Source organism: Lacerta agilis, chromosome 2 (genome assembly GCF_009819535.1).
Source record: "Lacerta agilis isolate rLacAgi1 chromosome 2, rLacAgi1.pri, whole genome shotgun sequence".
Lineage (NCBI taxonomy): Eukaryota > Metazoa > Chordata > Lepidosauria > Squamata > Lacertidae > Lacerta > Lacerta agilis.
Window position 1 is genome coordinate 102,256,723 of NC_046313.1, and position 18,849 is coordinate 102,275,571.

At 48.2% G+C, this 18,849-nt stretch overlaps 1 protein-coding gene across 1 annotated transcript in view; it reads right to left on the minus strand.

Annotated features, from left to right (window-relative positions):
• Nucleotides 1-18,849, minus strand: part of PLXNB1 (plexin B1) — a 131,657-nt gene continuing 112,808 nt past the window's right edge. The window contains exons 25-39 of the mRNA XM_033141439.1: nt 18,064-18,164; nt 16,218-16,435; nt 14,292-14,470; nt 12,770-12,836; nt 11,240-11,386; nt 10,411-10,588; nt 9,650-9,753; nt 9,149-9,233; nt 7,344-7,510; nt 6,390-6,550; nt 5,049-5,196; nt 4,145-4,209; nt 3,980-4,055; nt 1,125-1,199; nt 1-296 (exon numbers count right to left, since the gene is read on the minus strand). Of these exons, the coding sequence (XP_032997330.1) occupies nt 192-296; nt 1,125-1,199; nt 3,980-4,055; nt 4,145-4,209; nt 5,049-5,196; nt 6,390-6,550; nt 7,344-7,510; nt 9,149-9,233; nt 9,650-9,753; nt 10,411-10,588; nt 11,240-11,386; nt 12,770-12,836; nt 14,292-14,470; nt 16,218-16,435; nt 18,064-18,164 (1,876 nt within the window). The 3' untranslated portion in view covers nt 1-191. The remainder of the gene's footprint in view (nt 297-1,124; nt 1,200-3,979; nt 4,056-4,144; nt 4,210-5,048; nt 5,197-6,389; nt 6,551-7,343; nt 7,511-9,148; nt 9,234-9,649; nt 9,754-10,410; nt 10,589-11,239; nt 11,387-12,769; nt 12,837-14,291; nt 14,471-16,217; nt 16,436-18,063; nt 18,165-18,849) is intronic.

The following is an 18,849-nucleotide window of genomic DNA, read 5'->3' on the forward strand; positions in this document are numbered from 1 at the left end:
AAAAAAAAAAAAGGAAAAAAGAAGAATAAAGTTCTCTGGCACCCTCGGCCCTCCACGGCGCTTGGCATTTCCTGGTCTGCTGCTGCTCCTCCCTCCTTCCACGTCGTCGGTGTGGCGTGCCTGGTCCCGGATGCAGCAGCAGGTGCCACCTGCCCCCTCCCCCCGCCTGGCTGACTGTCCCCTTGTGCACATCACAAGTCCGTGACTTTGTTCTCTACGGCGGCGGCGATCTGCTGCAGGCGGTAGCCCAGCTGCATCTTCTGCGCCGTCGGGTCCTCCTCCAAGGCGGTGATGATCTGCGGGGAGAGGAAACCTGGAGCTGTTAGCTGTTAGCTGGTAGCGATCGCCTTCGCCTCTAGAGCCAGATTTTTGGTTTTGTTTGGTGGGGGGGGGAGCAGCGGGTGCTCTGCATCCTAGGGAGGCCTCTGAAGGCTCGGTGCATGGATTGCTAGAGGCCAGAATCTCCATCAATAAGCTACAATGCGAACCTACACTGTATTTTAGTATTCTGCTGGAAGCTGGCCAGAGTGGCTGGGGAAACCCAGCCAGATGGGCGGGGTATAAATAATATATGATGATGATGATGATCTTTAGGAGGGCCCCTGCTCTGGGTGCCTTCCTTGTTGGCATCCAGGAGGAGCAGGGCCTTTTTGGTAGAGGCACCCCGATTAAGGAATGCTTTCCTCTTTGAGGTGTGGGGTCAGCTTGATTCGTTCTCCCTCCTGCTCTCAATTATCTCCCCACTTCCACATCCTCTCAGCGGCCAAGTGACAAGCACCAAAACAAATCATTTGGCGGAGGAAGCAGTTTCGAGTTCCAGGGGAGCCACAGAGTTTCTGTGGGGGCAGTGGGCTCATTTACACCCAGTCTGCAATTTTCCTCGTTGCGTGTTTGTTGTGCCACTGAGTAACGACAGCAACGAAATGAACTGAGAAACATGAGTCTTATGAACCATTAACCCCTGTGGGCTAAATGTAGTACAAAGATGAAATCTGCACCCACTGCCCTCCCCACCTTTGCCTCTGGCCCCACCCACCACGGCCATGTGGCGCCTGGCCAGAAAAATGTTCCTTTCCCTTACAAGGAAGTTTTTGGGACCACATTAAAATATGAGCCATGTTTACCTGGTCATAGTACTTGTTGATGTACTTGTAGAGTTCATGCAGAGCCACCAAGGAATTGAGGTCACCTGAGTAATTCTGTAACCGAGAGAGGACAGGTTAACAGTCACCAAGAGAGTAACATCCTGTCCCGTCGCGTCCCCCCCACTGAGTCACTTTCATTGGTTTTGTGGTGGCCCAAGTTGCAAACAGGGCTGGCAATAATAATGTGAAGTCACTTCATGGCAAGAAACGCTCAATGGATCTATGGAACATGCCTTAAATTTATAGAACTAGGACAGACAACTTGACCACCTAGCCCAGTTCTGTCTGCTCCGACGGGCAACGGTTCTCCAAGGCCTCGTGCAGAGGTCCTTCCCATCACCTGCTATCTGATATATTTAACTGGAAGATGCTAAGGTCCGAACCTGGGAACCTTCTGCATCCAAACTTGTGCTCTTTCATTAAGGTACAGCCCCAGCCCACAAGCTAACACTTATTTTCATTGCAATAACCTCTGCCCTAACAGAGTTGCTTCAGGGGAGTTGGAAGCCCCAGATGCAAGGAAGCTGGGATGGAGGGCCACGATGTTATCTCGGCTCCATCTTGTCTGAGAGACCTGCTCCTTGCCTTTGCAGACCTTTTCCCCTCCTGGCCTGGGAGGGCGGGGCCCTGACTGACTCCAGCTACAAAAGCAGAGGCTGCTGAACAGACTCTTGGTCCGGGGTATTATTTGTGGGATATATCTGTAAAATCCAACATTCTAAGAGAGGACTAACTGCCTCTATGTGACTGTCATTTTGGTCCGTTGGTCGGTTAGGCTGCTGCTGATAGAAATGTTAAGTACCATAGTAAATGCTCTGATGGAGTCTTTTTAGGACTCACTAATATCTATTATCAGGGACCCAGGTGGCGCTGTGGGTTAAACCACAGTCTAGGGCTTGCTGATCAGAAGGTCGGCGGTTCGAATCCCCACGGCGGGGTGAGCTCCCGTTGCTTGGTCCCAGCTCCTGCCCACCTAGCAGTTCGAAAGCACGTCAAAGTGCAAGTAGATAAATAGGGACCGCTCCAGCGGGAAGGTAAACGGCGTTTCCGTGCGCTGCTCTGGTTTGCCAGAAGTGGCTTTGTCATGCTGGCCACATGACCCGGAAGCTGTCTGCGGACAAACGCCGGCTCCCTCGGCCTATAGAGCGAGATGAGCACCGCAACCCCAGAGTCGGACACGACTGGACCTGATGGCCAGGGGTCCCTTTACCTTTACCTAATATCTATTATCAGTGTTCTTGAAGCTACTAGCATGAGTTTGGTCAAACTGTGGGAGGCAGTGAAAGATAGGCGTGCCTGGCGTGCTCTGGTCCATGGGGTCACCAAGAGTCGGACACAATTGAATGACTGAACAACAACAACATCTATTATATAGTTTATATCTTTTGTATCCTAAGTATGTACACAATGAATCTGACAGTAAACTAGTTTATTTTGTTACCATTCATGTGTATTTTCCTTTTAAGAGGGCCAAAAGTGATTAACAACCAAGAAGGCAGGAAGGTAGAAGACATAACTATTAATAAGGACTCGAACAAGTCAGCAATCCGCTTGCTGCTGTGTCAATTTAAACAAGGAAACGTTTAACCCTGCTATATTATATATAAAAGTTCCTACATTATTTAGGGTTTTTTGTTGGTGGGGGCAGAGTTTCCTGTTATCAATGTAAATTTTTTGGGGGGCATCCTTATTTTAGATCTTATGCGTATTTTTTGATGCTTCATTTATTGTTTATGACTGCTTTTGTTATGTTGTAATTACGTGTTTTTTGTTTTGCATTGCCAGCCACCTTGAGCACGGTTTCAACTACAGAAAGGTGGCGTACAATTATGTCAAGTATGCATCTCTGCAATGGAAGACAAGGGCGACAGAGAGCAACTCCAATGCCATTGCTGCTTCTGTGCCCGTTATGCAACCTGACCTAGTAACTTTAGAGGGGCGGAAAAATTCATGGAAGAGAAGGCTATTTTTGGCTACCAGCCACAAGGGCAGCAATGCTTCTGAATACTAGTTGCTGGAAACGGCAGGAAGGGAGAGGCCTCTTGTGCTCAGATCCTACAGGCATCTGGGTGACCACTGTGAAAATAGGATGCTGGATCGGATGGGCCAGCATCCTCTCGCCTGGGATAGCTCAGCTGGTAGGAAGAGCATGAGACTCTTAATCTCAAGGCCGCGGGTTCGAGCCCCACGTTGGGCACAAGATTCCTGCATTGCAGGGGGGCTGGATTTACACGGCCCTCATGGTCCCTTCCAACTCCACAATTCTATGATTGCCTTTGTAAGGTGTTCAGTGGCTGCTCATGAGTAACCAGCCTGACGCAGAGGGTTCTGAAACTTGGTTTCTTTATTGTGCAGATATGTACAGTGCAGCTAAATAAAAGACGTCCAGCTCATCCTTCGGCAGAGTCCGGGAATGATCCCTTCCGGTTCTTTGCCCAGCATAAAAGCCACGGGATGCGGAACCCCCGCCTCCCCCCTCTATGCCTTCCCCCCCCGCGCAAGTGGGGAGACGGAGGAGGTGCCTCCCCCTCCAGCCTCTGCTTGGTGCTCTCCCTGTCAGAGCCCTGACTCCTATTTCCCAGTCCCATCTCTCCCTCCCCACTAGAGGGATCGCTGCCTTCCTCACTGGAAGAAGACGAATTGCTCAGCAGTGGAGACGGGGGTTCGCGATACTGATAAAGCCCTGGCAACTCCTTGCCTTGAGATGAGGGCAGCCCTCTGACAGCCTTGATCCAGCATGACTCTTCTTCCGTTCCAAAAGAAGGCTCCTACAGAGGTCTTGGCTCAGCAGGAGGAAAACAGAGAAAGGAAAAAAAGACTGCGATGTAACTTACTCGTGAGAGTTCAGCCAGGGCAGAATTCATTTCCTGGTCACTTGCAGAGATGGTTTGGCGGATATCTGCATAGTACCTGCAGGAGATAAAGAACGATAACCATTCATTTATTTACCCTGTTTCCTTCCTTTTCTTTCTAGGCACATCCCTGGCCCTCCTCCTTACCTTTCCACCATCTGCTTGTAACGTGGAATGTCACGGGCGTAGAGAAGCTTGTTAATTGGAGAATCCTGGAAACGCCACAAAGGGAGCAAGGCATTAGTAACGACACCCAGCAAAATTTTTAGGTGTCATGATAACGGTTATCCAAATGGCGGCAGCGATGAATAGGACAAGGAAAGTTTGAAAGAGGAAAATTTGAAAGAGCTGGGTAAGTTTAGGATGTTGTTAGCACTCCCCAACTCCCTTCCGTCTCTGCCATCATGGCCAAACGCTCAGGAATGACGGAAATCATAGCCCAGAAGTTCTGGAGTCCACCAGGTTCGGAAGGCCTGTTCTGAGCGCCCTAAGGTGCACACAGTGACTGACAAATTCCCTGCTGAAAGCAAAAAATTGGTTTGGGCAGCCACTCTGGCTGCAGAGAGGAAGCCTCACATTCTGCCGCCACCCGTTTTTTAAAACAGTAATTGCGGGCAGGAGCTCTGCACTCACATTACAATGAACGACAACGGAGACATTGCAGCAGCAACAACAAAAATGGGCTGGAGTCGTGTCCCTCGGCGTCTTTTGCATGGCAGGTACTAGCCAGGAGTTGTGCAACCGTACGGTTCCTGCACTGCAAGGGAGATGGGTCCCCTTTGGGCCCTTTCCCTACGATTCTCTGACAGGTTGCGTCAGTGCTGGAGAGAAGCTCATTTTCTGAGCAATAAAGCACTGTGGGTTGTGCTCGGGAGAAAGGCAACACGCCCACAGCAGAGGAATGCCTGGATCCTCTGCAACAAAAGGGAACAGCCCCACTTGACTCGCACCAGGAAAAGATGGCGTGGAAAGCATATGGCTACCATATTTTTTCCCAACTGACGTCAAAGCAGAAACTCAAGGGAACCGCCCATGCCTTCTCCAAACTCACCCGGCCCAGTTTGTGGTCAGCAAGAGTGCAGGAGTCCATGAAGGTCTGAGCGATGACCAGGAGCACAGCATCCACATTGTCCGATGTCTGCACGTCAAATACAAACTGGGGGTTCTTGATTATGTTGATCCAGAACCTCAGGGGAAGGCTGAGGAGAGAAGAGGAAACGGTCAACACACTGGCATGCGATGGGAGTCCTATGAGCACCATATTTTTCAGTCCATAAGGCGCTCCGGACCACGCTCCGTTTCTCCCCTCCTCCCCATGTCCCTTTAAAGCATGCGGGGATGAGCCTGCTTTTGGCATCAGCGCGCGGGGTGGTGGAGAAAGCAGCAGCATCCCCGTTGTTTTCTCCACCACCCCACACCTTTGGGATCGGAGGGCAGTGTGTGGGGTGGTGGAGGAAATCCTCCACCAACCTCCCTGCCGCCCACCGATGCCAAAAGCAGGCATTGCAGCTGCCTCCCACCTCCCACCGAATGCGGCGGGGGATGGGGAGAGGCAGCAGAAAGCGAAGGGGATGTTGCTGGATCATGCCAGCACCTGGCACAACCCAGCAACATCCCCTTCGCTTCCCGCTGCCTCCCCCCATCCCCCGCCGCGTTCGGCGGGAGGTGGGGGAGGCAGCGGAGATGTTGCTGGATCGTGCCCAGCACCTTTCGGCGAACGGAGGTACTGGCACGATCCAGCAACATCGCCGCTGCCTCTCCCCACCTCCCGCCGAATGCGGCGGGGGATGGGGGGAGGCCGCGCGAGTGAAGCCTTCGCTCCATAAGGCGCACAGGGATTTTCCCTTCCTTTTTAGGAGGGAAAAGGTGCGTCTTATGGAGCGTAAAATACAGTAAGTGCTTCGGGAGCTGAACTAGGGTAGCCCAGTGAACAGGGGCCAAAACTCACAACCCAATTGCAATCCTGGCCCATAGCGACAACCCCATGCCCCATTAGGGGCAGCAGAGATGGGTTTTGTCAAAGTTCTGCTAGAGCATGGGTAAGCAAACTAAGGCCCGGGGGCTGGATCCGGCCCAATTGCCTTCTAAATCCGGCCCGCGGACGGTCCGGGAATCAGCGTGTTTTTACATGAGTAGAATGTGTCCTTTTATTAAAAATGCATCTCTGGGTTATTTGTGGGGCATAGGAATTTGTTCATTTCTCTCCCCCCCCCCCAAAAAAATATAGTCCACCACCCACAAGGTCTGAGGGACAGTGGACCGGCCCCCTGCTGAAAAACTTTGCTGACCCCTGTGCTAGAGTATTCTCCGTCACAGGGAAGTGGAGAGCATGGCAGCAGAAGGCAGACCCCAGTGGGATATTCCGCTCTAGGCCGCAGCTTGGGCTGCACACCTGTTTGTCTTCCAGATGTGGATGGTCTCTGGGTCCGTGATCCCATGGCTCAGCGCTTGATCATCCAAGAGGTCAAAGAAGTACTTCACAGCCAGCGGGACGGGACGGGAGGTACTGAGGATCACCTGGAACAGGTCGTCTACAAACTTCTGCATCGTCCCCTGCAGGCAAACAACCCAGGTAGAAAGAGACAAACCATTAAGAAACATCTACAGTGGTGTTTTTCCAGCACGGAGCCAGCAAGGAAGAACTGCCAAGCTACATGGATTCCCATCGTTGTTTGGGGTGGGGTACTTTGGTCTTCTTTTCTTTACATAAAAGGCTGCTCAGACTGTACAGTGGTACCCTGGTTCTCAAACTTACTTCCGGGTTTGCAGTGTTTGAGTTCCAAGTTGTTTGAGTACCAAGGCGTTTGAAAACCAAGGTACCACTGTAATCGGAAACTGAAGACCGCTGGAGTGGAGGTTAAGGGTCTTGCACCCTCTGTGGAAAATGTACCCCTCCTCTAAGCCTTTGCTTATGAGCGACAGAGCTTTTATGTACATGCCATAAGCAATGACAGTAGCAATTATCAATGAATAATAGCAATTTCTGATAACTTATATATAACATAAATTATCAATGCATCATGGAAAAACAAACGCTAAATTGTGAAATGCATCAGAACTGACAGATGCAGCCATGTAAAAGCAGCGTTTTTTTTCGTTTCCAGATTACTGCCTTTCCCCCAGGTAGGTTCAGTGGGGCATCGTGGGATAAGGTCCCAGGATGCAACAATGTCAGCGATGCCAAGTCGCAATGCACAGGGCTAGCAGTGCAATTCTGTGCATGCTTACTCAGAGGTAAAGTTCCTCTGCTTTTTCACTGGGGCTTATGCCCGGGAAAGCATGCCTAGGGTTGCAGCCTGAAAGGATACCAGGAATGGGAGGAGGCGAGCAGAGAGATCCTTCTTACCTTCATGGAGAGGAGGCGGGTGAGATAGATCTCAGGAATAGCCTTGGCCCTCTCTCTCTCCCGGACGCTGCCTCGCCGATGTTTAGGCAGCTCAGGCTCCTCTGTCGGTTTCACCAGGTGCCAGAGCTTCATCCCACCCTCATCAGCATCCTCCAGCATTGGGGTCTCTATAACGCACAAAGCGGTAAACACCAACAAATGTTTAGAATTTGGAACTGGGTATTGTCTTTCTTTATAAATATTTTCATTCTGTCTTTTTTCCCAAAAGGGACCAAGATGGAATAGATGGCTCCTGCCCGCCTACCATTCATTCTCACAACAATCCTGTGAGGTAGATCTGTGTGTGTGTGTGTGTGTGTGAGAGAGAGAGAGAGAGACAGACAGACAGACAAAAACTGACAACAACAACAACAACAACAACAACAACATTATTAATAATGTATTTATACTTCGCCCATCTGGCTGGGTTTCCCCAACCACTCTGGGTGGCTTCCCACAAAAGATTAAAAATACATTAAAACATCAGACATTAAAAACTTCCCTAAACAGGGCTGCCTTCAGATGTCTTCTAAACGTCAGATAGTTATTTATTTCCTTCACACCTGATGGGAGGGCGTTCCACAGGGCGGTGCCACCACCGAGAAGGCCCTCTGCCTGGTTCCCTGTAACTTTGCTTCTCGTAGTGAGGGAACCACCAGAAGGCCCTTGGAGCTAGACCTCAGTGTCCGGGCCGAACGATGGGGGTGGAGACGCTCCTTCAGGTATAATGGGGCAAGGCCATTTAGGGCTTTAAAGGTCAGCACCAACACTTTGAATTGTGCTCGGAAACGTACTGGGAGCCAATGTAGGTCTTTCAGGACCGGTGTTATGTGGTCTCGGCGGCCACTCCCAAAAGCTTCATGGTCAAACAGGGATTTGAATGCAGGTGTGCTCAATGCACTCAATGCTCCGACTACCACACCACATACTGTAGATCCTTGTAAGCAAATGACAGACCATTTCTTATTTCGCCTCTCTGATGCAGGGGCAGGCAGACTTCCAAGCTTACAGAATTGTGTTGAACCAAAGGTGAACTGTTCAGGAAGCTCTGCAAGCGCCATCTTGGTAGTCAAGATAACCCCACAATTAATGGGCAGTTATTGCAGCAGTGAGCTCATATATGTTTATATTCACTTGCTTTGATATTAAGCTAATTGGCTTTCTTTGATGTTATCCTTATCTGTGGGCTTGGGGTGCTGGGCTCTGAGCCCAGAAAGAGAAGCTGTCTGTAAGATTTGGGTCAGGCATAGGCAAACTCCGGCCCTCCATATGTTTGAGACTACAATTCCCATCATCCCTGACCGCTGGTCCTGTAAATAGGGATGATGGGGATTGTAGTCCCAAACATCTGGAGGGCTGGAGTTTTGCCTATGCCTGATTTGGGTATTTCCCACCTATGCCCTCATCTGGTTAGGCGAAGTGATGGGAATTTCTATCCAAAACGACGTGTGCTGCTTTGTGTATAAATAATATGTAAACACCTTCTGAGGGACTCTGTTCCATTTATCAGAGCTGAGCTCACAGTCCTGCCTTACAAAAATCCAGTCCTAGTTTCTTCCAGAAGCTTTCTTCATTTCATCAGCCTAATTTACAGGGGAAATGTGGAGGCTTTCTGTTGTTGCTATTGTTAAAACAAGCGGCAGCCAGAATATTTTCTGATCTACTGACAAGCATTCAGAGATTTACCTTCTGCCCACCCAAGCTGGCACTGATCATTTCTCCAGATTTTCCTCCAACGTTTAAACAAGAGTTTTAGAGCGACTTACTCTCTCCAGGGATATAGTCCTGATTCTCCCTGGGAAGATGCTTGGTCATACGAGGAACAAGAGCAACAGTGGCTCCATCGGTCACCTGAGAGTGAAGGGGGAAACTGAGTTAGGCAGCACCGCGCATTCCTCTTTTCTCTCTATATAATAAAAATGTCATCATGTCATCATGCAGCCCCTACTGGAGGATCCTGTAGTGGCTCATCACAATCCTGCATTTTCATAAATTCAGGGTGGGATAGGGGAGCAAATGCAATGGCAGGATGCACAACACAGAATCTTAAGTGGGAAAGGACCAAAAGGCCAGGAAGCCCAGCCCCCTGCCACAGAGTAGGACCTTCCTTTCACCAGATCCCAGAGGTCAAGAAGAGGCCGAATCTGGAGAACCAGGGCGCTCCAAAAAAAGGTCCTTGGGGGAAAAACAGCTCAAGGCAACCCATGCACTGAGCCAAGCCACCCACTGTAGAGGAAGGCCAAAGGCCAACGATAATTCTCCCTCACCTTGTAGTGTTGCAGTGTGTTCAGACGCTTCCAGGTTCCCTGGACAACAGAAGTCACGTCCTCATCGGAGAGGATGAGGTGGCCAGCCAGACCTGATCTCCACTCTAGCACCATCAGAAACGGGGGGACGGGGGGAGAGAGGGGACACAAAAATCAATAACCAGGTTGGAGAACAGCACAGAGCGGAGGCAGGCAGCTTAGAAGTGGCTCGTGTCCAGATGGGGAGAGAGGAAGGCAGGGAGATCAACAGTAGGTGCAGCCCGATCCAGTTTTGTCCCCCACCTTCTCTTCCCTGCTTAGTTTTACAAGAACAACACTGAGACTGAGGAGGAGGAAGCTGGCAAGCAGAACCACCCTAGTAAGAATGCAGGCAGGTGGAAGCTGGAAGAAGGGAGAGTAAGGTTGGTCTGGCAGTGCCTCCTTCACCCTAATGGACCAGACTTCACTGCGGCAGCTACAAACCCATAATGAGCACGGGGGCGGGAGACACTTCCTCTATGTATCATGTTCCCCACAGCAGGGATGGGAAAACCTGTGGCCCTCCAGACTGCTGGGCTGCAACTCCCATCAGCTTCAGTCAGCACGGCCAATAGTCAGGAATGATGGGAATTGAAGTCCAGCATCAGTTGGGTGGCTACAGGCTCCCTCCATCCCTGTCCTACAGCCAGATAGTCCATCTCCTTGGTACTTTGGGGTACCGTACCGCAGAGCAGAGTCCCACCATAATCGCTCTTTCCTCCATTGCCTGGAATTCTACTCACCCAAATCAAGCGTGTCTGGGTCTGGCCGGTGGCAGTAAGGTGTCCCTTTGTAGACCTGGTCGAGAATCTTCTCCTTCACTTGGGTGATGGTGTCGCAATCCAGCGCCTTCACCAACACCCCTTGGGAGCCCTCTGGTCCTCCCACCGTGCTTCCAGTTTGAGCCAAGGCTGTCAAGGTCTGCAAAAAAAACAAGGCGAGCAAAGATGAGCTGACTCAGCGGCACTCCACTCGCCCAACTGTTTCTTGAGGCCCAAACACTGAATAAGCACTATAAAGGTGAGTGGCGGTGCTGCTGTGGTGCAAAGGAACACACTGCAAAGAATTCTGGGAGCAGTAGTTTGTTAAGGGTGCTGAGAGTTGTTAGGAGACACCCTATTCAATTTCCAGAGTTACAATTTTCTGATTTAACAGTCCATCCCTCTTCCCAGGGAACTCTTGGAACTGTTAGCTCTGTAAAGAGGAAGAAGAAGAGTTTGGATTTGATATCCCGCTTTATCACTACCCAAAGGAGTCTCAAAGCGGCTCACATTCTCCTTTCCCTTCCTCCCCCACAACAGACACTCTGTGAGGTGAGTGAGGCTGAGAGACTTCAGAGAAGTGTGACTAGCCCAAGGTCACCCAGCAGCTGCATGTGGAGGAGCGGAGACGTGAACCCGGTTCACCAGATTAAGAGTCTAACGCTCTTAACCACTACACCACACTGGCTCTCAGTGAAGGAAAGGGCAGAGGGCCAGAAGATGAGGTATGCATTTGGGTGGCCAGAGAAGCTGAATGAGAGACCGTTTCTAGGAGGGCCTTTCTCCCCAGCAGGACTTTGGTCGCTCTCACCAGTGTGCGGTATTCCAGGTCTTCTCTGAGAAGGCGGTTGTCATTCAGGGTGTACTTCGCCTTTCCCGTCACCCAGTCCACTGGCCCCTTATCCACCTGGTGCTTTATGCCCCGGAAGAGCATATAGAGAGGCTCTCCAACAGAGTCCTAGCGGAGAAATGGAGAAACGCCTCATCAGACACAACACAGCAGCTCTGGGAGCTTCTACCTGCCATTCTGGGCCATCTCACTACAGAAACAGGCCAGGTGGAAACATCTAACCAAGCCAGGTCAAGTGGGCTGAGACCAACCCGTGGGTCCCAGATTCACCTAAAGTGGGTCACACCAGTAGCATCACGCCACTGAAATACAGGGTGAAAAAAATTAATTAATCCCAAAATGCACGTTTGCGCTGAAGGTGGGCGATAGGTCTGAAAAAGCACTGAGCCACGGTTCCTTTTTAAAACGTTAAAAATGTTCCTCTTTAACCAGTCCTTTGGCTGATTTGACATCCAATGTCCTTTTAAAATGTGTCGGGGAGCTTGTTTTTGTTCTTATTTATTATGTATTTTGTGTTTTTTATATTGTGATTTTATGTTGTCACTGCCCTGAGACCTGCAGGTGTAGGGCGTTATACAAATGTAATTAATAATAATAAATAATAATCACGGTGGGCTCGCAGGTCTGAGTAAAAGCCGATTGAGCCAGCAGCTGGCTTGAACGCATCTTGGTTTCAGACTAGTGCAGTCAAAGGAGGGGTTGTGTTGATCCACATTTCACTGTTCTGAAGGGAAAATGTTCCTTGTGTGTCAAGACGGCCAACCTTTATATGGCCTGGGCTTTAATGTGTTGGGCTCCTGCACCGGGGCCACCTCTGAATCCTGTTCCCCTGCTCTGGCCACCTTTATCTTGGGATAAAGGTTCTTGGAGATCTTGCTTCTCCCTGCAGGCCAAGAGATTTTGACAGCTGTCCCCAGCCTCATGGGGATGGGCCTTATTGAGTTATTCAGATGACAACAGCAGGCCAACCGCACAGGAAGTTGGCAGCATAATAATAATAATAATAATAATAATAATAATAATTTATTATTATTTATACCCCGCTCATCTGGCTGGGTCTCCCTGGCCACTCTGGGCAGCTTCCAACAAATATCAAAAAATACAAAATCACAGATTAAAAACTTCCCTAAACAGGGCTGCCTTCAGGTATTTTCTAAATGACAGGTAGTTGTTTATCTCTCGGACCCCTGATGGGAGGGCGTTCCACAGGGCGGGTGCCACCACCGAGAAGGCCCTCTGCCTGGTTCCCTGTAGCTTTGCTTCTCGCAGTGAGGGAGCCACCAGAAGGCCCTCGGTGCTGGATCTCAGTGCTCTCCTGACGCAGTTGGCCTTATTCCCATCATTCCCCGACCGTTGGCCATGCTAGCTAGGGCTGATGGGAACTGTAGTCTGACATCAACTGGAGGGGGCCATTTTAGCTAGCTCTGTTCCAGCAGGACATACAAACTCCACCTTGACCTCTCCCCATGGATGACTAGGAGGATGTCTTACCCTCACGAATGTGTATAGGCAGATGGACATCCAGTTTGTCAGCAGCTTCTCCACCACTGTCTCTGTCCTGAAAGAGAAACCAAATTTATTAGGCTTCTGTCCAGGGTGGATAAAAATCAATGACTTTTTAAAATGAATTTTCTTAAATATGTAAATTGGTTTTTTTTTAAATAAAAAAAATAAAACAGATTTTTTTTTATTTAAATTGGGTTTTTTAAAATAAAATGCTTTTGGAGGAAAAATCTTTCTAGATATAGTTTTCAATTTAAGTTACATTATAGTCCAAAGGCTATTCATCAGGAAATAAGGGTTTGTTTTAAGTTTTTCATGTGTGGTAAAACTCAAGTCTACGTTTGTGTTAAAAAAATTGTTTGACCACATCAGTTAACAAACATGGATAACATATGCTAGAATGTTATTGTTTTAGTTAAATGAATTGTTTAAATTGTTAATAAGGAAATGGTTATTTTTCTCCTTCCAATAAAGTACAGCAGAAAAGTTGTCCAAATATAAAGAGCTGACTTATTAAACCTCACCATAATTTCATAATTATCTGCCTATGTATTTCTAATAGTACAACCAACCGAATCAGTAATTTTGATACAACTGTGAAAACTACTCTGAAAATTCATTATTCCAAAAACGAAACCTTCATCTGGTTGTAAATATTAAGATTATACCAGCAAAATGAGTCTTTTTGTAAAAAGAAAAGAAAAGACTGAAATCAAGTCTTACTGACTAGTGATTTAAATCGTGATTTGAATCAATCATTTAAATCAAATCCACCCTGCTTCTATCTCACAGCTCAAAAGAGACAGTAACGCAGGGGTGCCCAAACATTTTTCAAAGAGGGCTGGATTTCATGGAGTGAACATACGTGAGGGCCGACCAAAGTTGTTGAGCTTTTTAAGGATTTTACCCTGGGACATATACAGGTGAAACTCGAAAAATTAGAATATCGTGGAAAGGTTCATTTCTTTCAGTAATTCAACTTAAAAGGTGAAACTAATATATGAGATAGACTCATGACATGCAAAGCGAGATATGTCAAGCCTTTATTTGTTACAATTGTGATGATTATGGCGTACAGCTGATGAGAACCCCAAATTAACAATTTCAACTTTGGGGTTTTCATCAGTTGTGTGCCATAATCATCACAATTATAACAAATAAAGGCTTGACATATCTCGCTTTGCGTGTCATGTGTCTATCTCATATATTAAACTCCAGTAGCTAATGAAAACAATTGCTTACATAAATGGACTTTTCCACGATATTCAAATTTTTCGAGTTTCACCTGTACTGCCACGGGGGCTGGATTAAATCGACCGGCGGGCCAAATTAGGCCCCCGAAACGGACTTTGGACATGCCTGCAGTAATGCTTCTCTATGTCTGCTCCCCACAGAGATATGCTGGGCACTCCGTTTCTCCCCTAAAACATGATGAAGTTGGGAGGTGGGGATGTCAACACCCGAAAAAGTGGCGGACTTTATTCTCTCTCTCTCTCTCTCTCCTGCCCACCTTCGCAGCATCAGTTTGGGGTTCTTGGCGACGTACTGCTCCACCAGGTCATTCAGGAGGGTCTTGAGGATGTCCGTGAAGTACTCGAGCTTCCCGTGCAACGAGACCGTGAGAAGAGATGCGACGTAGGCCCGGTCCCTCGGGGAGAAAGTGCGCTGGATCTCCAAGGTGTGTATAAACTGGACACATCGAGGGAGGGGACAAAAACCACAGAACTGTTGTTAGGAAACAGCTGATTGGATGGGGATGAGATATTTTAGCTGGTTGACAGGGTCGTCCTTTAGAGGTTGGGCCTTCGCTTTCCCATAAAAACAACAACCATGGAGATTAGAAGCTGGAAGGGGTTAAATTTAGAAAGGCCAAGAGGGGCCAGAAATGCTCAAGAGCTGAACTGAATCAGAAGCTCCCTACTCCTGTGTCAAGGCTCAGGGAATCCCCAGTGGCAGATGACACAAAGAGTCCTTACACATAATCTATTCAGTATTCAGAGAGAGAGAGAAAGGAATGTAGTCTCTATGCCATGATGGCGTTGCTCTGAGCAAAGGCCAACCCCCTTCGTCTCTCTTATCATACGTCATCTCTGCGCTGGCTAATCTGGTCTTTCTGTCTCTGAGCTTTCTGTTCGGCTACTCTCACTGCACGCCTGGTCCTTGGGGCTCAGGAATGCTCTCCAAAGACACTGTGCCTGTCAGCTGTCTCTCCCCCAGTGTTTCTTCTTCCAATATTTCCCAGCTTTTACCCTCTGCAGTCTCTGAACTATGTCTTTCCGCAAACCACTGTTCTAAATCTATACTGTCCTCCAGTTCTCGGGAAGGTTCAGGAGAAGGGGGGGGGGCAACCATTCCTCCTCAGTCCAGCCTGCAACACCAAGTGATAGTTCAAGTGTTGAAATGAACACCTCCATCACACGGGCAGTGAACAAAACAGCCTGGAAAAGAGGAGACTGAGAGGAGATATGAGAGCCGTCTTCCAATATCTCAAGGGCTGTTACATGGAACAAAATAAAAAATAAAAATAAAAATTCCTTCCTAAAAAATAAAAAAAAAAATCCTTCCAGTAGCACCTTAGAGACCAACTAAGTTTGTTCTTGGTATGAGCTTTCGTGTGCATGCACAATTCTTCAGATACACTGAAACAGAAGTGTTGGCAGACCAACACTGCTACCTACCTATAACTGTTACATGGAAGTTTGTTTTCTCCTGCTCTGGAGGGTAGGACTCGAACCAATGGCTTCATGTTACAAGAAAGGAGATTCTGACTAAACGTCAGGAAGAACGTTTTGATGGTAAAAGCCAGGGGTCGGCAACCTGCGGCCCACGGGGGTCATTTAAACGGCCCACAAGCCACCCCCAAACTGAGCCGCCCGCTTGGCAAGTCCCCACGCGCTGCGCTAAAAAGGCACAGCGCGGAGCAGGGACTCGCATCTGCAGCGCCGGAAATCGCGTCTGTGCAGACGCGATCCAGCCCACGGAGCGATCTCCACGGGAGTGAGCCCACCCAGGCGAGGTAAACCTTGCCGACCCCTGGTAAAAGCTGTTCAACACTAGATGAGGTGGTGGAAGGGACTCCCTCGGGAGGTGGTGGACTCTCCTTCCTTGGAGGTTTTTAAGCAGAGGTTGGATGGCCATCTGCTATGGATACTTTAGTCGAGATGCCTGCATTGCAGGGGTTTGGACTAGATGACCCTTGGTCTCCCTTTTGACTTACAATTCAATTATTTCTTTCATATTTACCCCACAATAGTGAGGAGCAGAAGCTTGAGGTTGAGCAGCACACAGTGGGCTTTTGCTCTGAAGGACAAGCGCTGTGTTCCGCAGCATGGCTTCAGCCTCCTTAGTGCCGCCCGAGACCCGCCTTGGAAGATTTTACGAGAGGCTCGATTTTTGCTTTACTTCAATACGAAAGCACCTGTTACTGAAAACATACCTTGGTGAGGAAGAGCTTGCTGTTGAGGAGGTTGGAGAGCTGCACCAAGCCCTGTTCGACCGTCTGCCTCCGGCATTCCGGCACGTCCAGGTCCCTTTGCAACGGCGACTCGCGGTGGCCTGGGAAGAAGACACGCTCTGCGTAGGACTTGTAGTCCAAGAAGGGGATCCCGGTGCCAACCAAGTCGCTGGTGAGGTCCATCATCTCTGTCATGAGGTCTGCAATGGAAGGGAAAAAACCCAGGTGATGAGGAAGAGGAGGAGAGTGTGGGAAACAGGAAATGAAAGGAAGCTTCCTTATATAATCTCAGACTATTGGTCTGTCCAGCCCAGTACAGTGGTACCTTGGGTTACATATGCTTCAGGATACATACTCCGCTAACCCAGAAATAACGCTTCAGGTTAAGAACTTTGCTTCAGGATAAGAACAGAAATCATGATCTGGCGGTGCGGCGGCAGCGGGAGGCCCCATTAGCTAAAGTGGTGCTTCAGGTTAAGAACAATTTCAGGTTAAGAACGGACCTACGGAATGAATTAAGTACGTAACCAGAGGTACCACTGTATTATCTCTTCTGGTTGGAAGCTGCTCTCCAGGGTATCAGACAGGAGTCTTTTCAAGCCCTCCCTGGAGATGCCAGGAAATTCTGCATAGACTCTACCACATGGGTAGGCAAACTAAGGCCCGGAGGCAGGATCCGGTCCAATCGCCTTCTAAATCCAGCCCGCGGATTTAGCATGTTTTTAGATGAGTGGAATGTGTGCTCTTATTTAAAATGCATCTCTGGGTTATTTGTGGGGTATAGGAATTTGTTTATTCCCCTCCCCAAAAAAAATTTTAGTCCGGCCCCCCACAAGGTCTGAGGGACAGTGGACCGGCCCCCTGCTAAAAAAGTTTGCTGACCCCTGCTCTACCACTAAGCCTCCTCTGCTACTAAAAATGCCCCCTTTGTTTTTATTTTAATGGAGATCCAGCTATTTTTTCTCGCATTGGGAAGGCCCTGTGAGATTCCCCCGCGGCCATAAAAGTTCAAAAGGGAGAGTAGCCTACGCAGAAGGGATTATTCTCTATTTATTGGGTTTGACTTCCTAACATAACAGCATCATAATGAACAGATCAGCAATCCTGATGCAGCAAAAGAGGCAATTCATAGCATCGGCCTTGAAAGGAACCTGCGTTGTGAGACTGAGGGAACGTTTTATCATATGTGGTGGACCTGTAAGATGGTAAAAGAGCATTGGGAAATAATCCATAATGAATTGGGGGGGGGGGGAAATGTTTAAAAGTACTTTTCAAAAAACAAACAAACCAGAGTCCTTTTTGTTGGGGATAATTCAGATGGAAATTCCCAGGTGTCAAAAGAGGTTATTAATGTACTGCGGCTTGTGTTTTGTTAGCCTGAAAATGGAAACTGAGCAAAGTCCCAACTAAAGAAAAATGGCAACTTAAACTGATGGAATAAGCACAGCTTGCGGACCTAACATATAGAATAAGAGAACAAGAAGAACATATGTTTAAAAGAAGATTGGAAAATGTCTATTGAAGATAGGGAGGGAAATTGTGTTTATTTGAAAATGTGGGCAGCATTAAGATAAATTCAACAAGTTTTGATGGATGTAATAGTGGAATACTGAATGGTTTAGCTTATATAAAATATGCAGGGATTTATGTTTTGTAAAATGAACCATGGAAAGAGAAGAAGGGAAGTCATCGATATTTTAAGGTTGTTTAAATGAATGTTCTAAAATGTAAAAAAGAAAATTTAATTAAAAATTATAGAAAAAAAGAAGAAGGGAACCTGCATTTCCAGGGGGCAGATCAAGGGGGAATCTCCTTCCTCTCCTCTTACCAGTGAATTCTTTTTTGCACCGGTCCCGGACACTCGTCTCCAGATTTTCCAGCTGGATCTGAACTTTTTTGTAATCCCTCAGGGCCTGCTTGCTCTTCCTCCTGGAAAGAAACACCATCACTATCATATGCCAAAGTCGATCCCTTCTACTCACAGTGTAGCTCTTTATTTCTGTGCAAGAGAATCACCCCGGGTTTTGCAACCACAAAAGCAAATCAACCGTGCAAAAAGGAAACAGAGTGCTGTACAGCTAGGCTGATATTTTCATCCAAGCCTTTTTTGGACATTCTCAGACGCAGCAGCAAAAAGCCTTTCAAATATCCCCCGTGCTAGGGTTGCTATATCTTGAAGAACAAAAAAGAGGACAGCCCGAGCCGCTGCCAGCCCGAGTTGGGGATAGAGGCGCACAGGCCTCTTTCTCTGGCTCAGGCTAGCAGCAGCCGCAGAGAAGCCCAAGTCCAAAAAAACCAGACATTTCCTTTAAAATGAAAAATCCACCCGGATGGGCATGTTGGTCCCCCAAAAGAGGACATGTCTGGGTTTTCCTGGACGTATGGCAACCCTACCCCCATGCTGCACTTTGACGTCCCAACAATCAAGGCTTCAAAGTGCAGCATCACCTGTTGTCATAGTGATGTTGAAGGGGTTAATTAGCTAACCTGTATATATTTACCTGAATGTATTGTTAGTCCAGAAGTATAAAAGAACTTTTAAAGCTTTTCTTTATGAAACCTCTCCGTAAAGCTGTGAACTTTGATCTGCATTGCACTTCTTTCTGGCAAGCTA